General features: G+C 40.1%; 1 protein-coding gene across 1 annotated transcript; it reads right to left on the bottom strand.

Annotated features, from left to right (window-relative positions):
- Positions 1–1,292: 1,292 nt before the first annotated feature.
- Positions 1,293–2,708, bottom strand: SARC_12596 (hypothetical protein). The gene has a single exon (XM_014293291.1). The coding sequence runs from the start codon at positions 2,673–2,675 to the stop codon at positions 1,398–1,400; it is 1,278 nt and encodes a 425-aa protein (XP_014148766.1). The 5' UTR covers positions 2,676–2,708; the 3' UTR covers positions 1,293–1,397.
- Between the last annotated feature and the right edge of the window lie 793 nt (positions 2,709–3,501).

The following is a 3,501-nucleotide window of genomic DNA, read 5'->3' as shown; positions in this document are numbered from 1 at the left end:
CATATATTACTAATCACTCCAATTTGCTCTAGATTTAAATAAATTATAAAATACTGCATAATATATATATATATATATATATATATGAAAATCACGCAAACGTATCAAACCGAGCAAAACGGAAGGTGGGGTTTTCATTTCACTTATCTGTGCTCGGAAGACTTTGCTCCTGTCGTAATTTTCAAGCTCCTTTCAGCTATCCGGTACTGAGGCAGATCAACTCCTGTAATTTGTCAATAAAACGAATTTCTACGTCCACTATTATCCTCGAGATAAAATCGAATAATACACCTAAAGTAACTAGTCGTAAAAATGTAGTAAACACATCAAGATACGATACTAAAACCTACTGAGTCTCCATGAGGCTCAGTGCGGTGTATTTATTCTTATATTTGATTGTCTACGTGGTCTACAAATAATTCACCTCGTGTGAATTAATTGTAAACTAATTTTAACTCCACACTGATAATGGTTTAAGGGGACTATAACCACAGTGTGACTTTTAACCTAATTTGTCTGTCGCTATCCATACCCGGCTGATCCTGTTCTTTGTGCCAGCGTTCGTTGTTCTTTATTTACCACCACGAGTTCAACCACACTTCCTGAATCATACAGCAACTTTGGCCTGCTTGATTCGCTACTGCCCACGCCACTGTCTGCGACTATAGACTGTTGATGCTTACCTCTTACGGCTGTTTATCGCAAAAGTTAATCGTTGTTTACCCGGTTCATTCTTGTGGGTGGGTTTAGTGATGATAGATGACTAAAAATGATATATTCACGCAACAATTTCGGTTCTTCTTCACTTTCTTCGTTGTCAATTAATGTGTTTTGTTTTTATAATAATCATCAATTCATGTGCAACTTCTATAAGCTTGTTAAAATGTAGTTAATAAATCAAGAAAACAATGTCTCAACGTACGTCTCTGCTACAAGGGGGGGGATGTTGTAGATTTATTGTTCATTATCTGAACCATCAAATGTAAAATTGACATATGCTAATAATCCGTTCGTTTGGGTTTTAGAGCACTTGGTTTATCCAATGATTGTTTCGGTTTAAAGAAACACGATAATTCCCATTAGAGATCATAAACAATTTGAAAACATACGTAAACCTTATGGGCCAGAGCACCTCCCCACTTTCAAGTTTTCAACTTCAATAACCGTTTCAACCTATTGAAATTATTAATTTTATCCCTGTTCATTTTTCGGGGTGATATCAGTTTCAAGCGCTCGAGAAAGCCTGGTTCTTGAATCTAAAGTGTGTGCACCATATTCGAATGAGAAAAAATAATCCCTAATCTTCCTTCGGCAGAGAGATAATTCGACATGGTCACCCATTTCTCTTTAACTTTATGAATTTGTCATTGGGTATCTGTTGAAACCTATCATACAATCTAACAAAGGCGAAGAAGATTTTTTGAGGGGAAAACACCTGCACCTAATAACATTTTACGATATACTCTAGCTGTTTGCTGCCTATTTTTGTCAAACGCATCTGCATTAAATATTGATAGTGCAAGTTTGAAAATGTCAACTACAGTGTTGTTTGCAGTAATTCTTGTATCGAAGACCGGGACAACTGGAATATGCATACGCTCTGCTAGCTCTTTCAAGCGCTGATCAAGTGCCAAAATTAGACCCGGGACTCCCACGCTCAGAGGAACCATCGTTCCATGTATTCGGCTACCAATGACCCCATCAAATTCTCGTGCAAACTCTCTCCATCTTGTAACAGAAAAAAAAAAGAATACTCGTTCCCAAGGAACTTTTAAGCCATTGCTCTCGGCCGTTCTGAGCGTTGCAATATCCCTCCTATCCTGGAGAACCACTGCACTGCCAGGATACTGTTCCGATATATTCAAAAGCAGTTTCAGAGTTTCCTTGAGAAATTTCCAAGGAAGAGTTATAATAAATCGCAACTCACTAGTATTCTTCCCCTCCACTATGATCCTCATTTTCTCAGCAAGAACATTTCCAAGGCGACGATTAGATGATATCATCAAACTTGGACACCCTAGGTTCGTCGAAGCAATATCAAAATGTTCCAAAACCATCTCAGTCACTCGGCCCCGTACGGAGAAGAAGTATAGTTGGTCAATAGAATCTTTAAGTCGGCGAAGATGTGTCAAATTTTGAAGTGCTATATAGTTTGTAGGATCTAACAGTGTTGCGTTAGAACCCATGTCAATTTCAGAAGTCGATGATACTGGAAAATAGTCGCATCCTATCCCAATCACTGCAGTTTTAGTATTTCGATACTGATAGTTGATGATAAATTTCTCCTTCTGCGCGATAGACTTCTGACAGGGTAGATTGTTCGCTACTGGTATCATTACCAAATTAATTTCGACCTCACTAGAAGGATGGGTGAGTGTAAATGGGGATTCAGTATGAGAGAGTATTACATTCTGGTCGGTATCTACCAAGGATGACGCCCCGTACGACCATACATGATTTCCACTATTACCGGTTCCAGCGTATTTTTCCATTTCATGCATCGAGTACGACACAGCACTAACGAGAGACTCATTATAAAACGCACGAATAAAAACCACTGGGCGTTTGGTAAAATCGTAGGATCTCAGTTCTATTATACCCGTAGTATACAAAGTTACTAAACCAACTAATGTAATGCAGGCCAATGGACCTCTCCTCAAGGGAAATAACTGCATGGTCACGAGTAGTGGTAGTTTCAGAAGTTAGACTCGAATGAATATTTAAAAATGAAATTCCGATATTATTATAGCCACAAGTAATATAAAAATATTTCTGTTTTGTTATAATATCTTTAAAGAAAGAAAAATGAATATATTTCTTAAAAAAAGATTTAAAAATATTGAGGATAATAACTCCTTCAAAATTGTCTGCAAGTTTGGTGGCTAAATATTCCTTTGGGCCACCAAAGGAGGAGCCACCAGTACTGTGTCACGTTTAAGTACCTGAGGCCACGAGCCTCGGCATGAAGGGCAGCCAGGATCCCTATGTGTTGACGGTGAATGACGGGATGTTCAATCGGCCGCGGGTTTTTCCTAAAACCCTTACGTCCTATTCCTGATCGCTACTTATGGTTTCCCACGTTGCATCCTCTTCCAACTCACCCTGTTCGATTTCGTCTGGGTGTGCCAGAATAGAAGCAATGTGTGTGTCTGTAGGCGTGGTCTCCTCATGCTCCGTTTGCTGGTCGTCCGAGTCTATCAGAGCCGCAATGGTGTTGACCGCGGGCAAACTCTTATTGAAGTATACGCCTTGCTTGAATTCTCGGCCCGAGCTGGATGTGAAACCAACCCGTTTGTTCGACTGGTAGTGCTTGCAGGAAGATATATGTCTGGAACTGGGTGGGGCACCCGCTCTGCACGCGTAACACGTGGTGGTCGTAGATTTGCTTGTGCGTTGTGTGCTGCCTCCTCCTGTATTCGTTTTCAAAATACGATCTCGTTGTTGGGCTGGAAGCTGACTACGCCGATTCCCCACATTCATCTGTGTCCGTACCCGTTGTTT

This window comes from Sphaeroforma arctica (genome assembly GCF_001186125.1).
Source record: "Sphaeroforma arctica JP610 unplaced genomic scaffold supercont1.2427, whole genome shotgun sequence".
NCBI lineage: Eukaryota > Ichthyosporea > Ichthyophonida > Sphaeroforma > Sphaeroforma arctica.
The sequence above is the reverse complement of the archived record's forward strand: the minus strand, read 5'-3'. Positions and strand labels throughout refer to the sequence as shown.

Coding starts and splice junctions, on each gene's coding strand:
- SARC_12596 (XM_014293291.1), bottom strand. CDS start 2,675: ATGCAGTTATTTCCCTTGAGGAGAGGTCCATTGGCCTGCATTACATTA.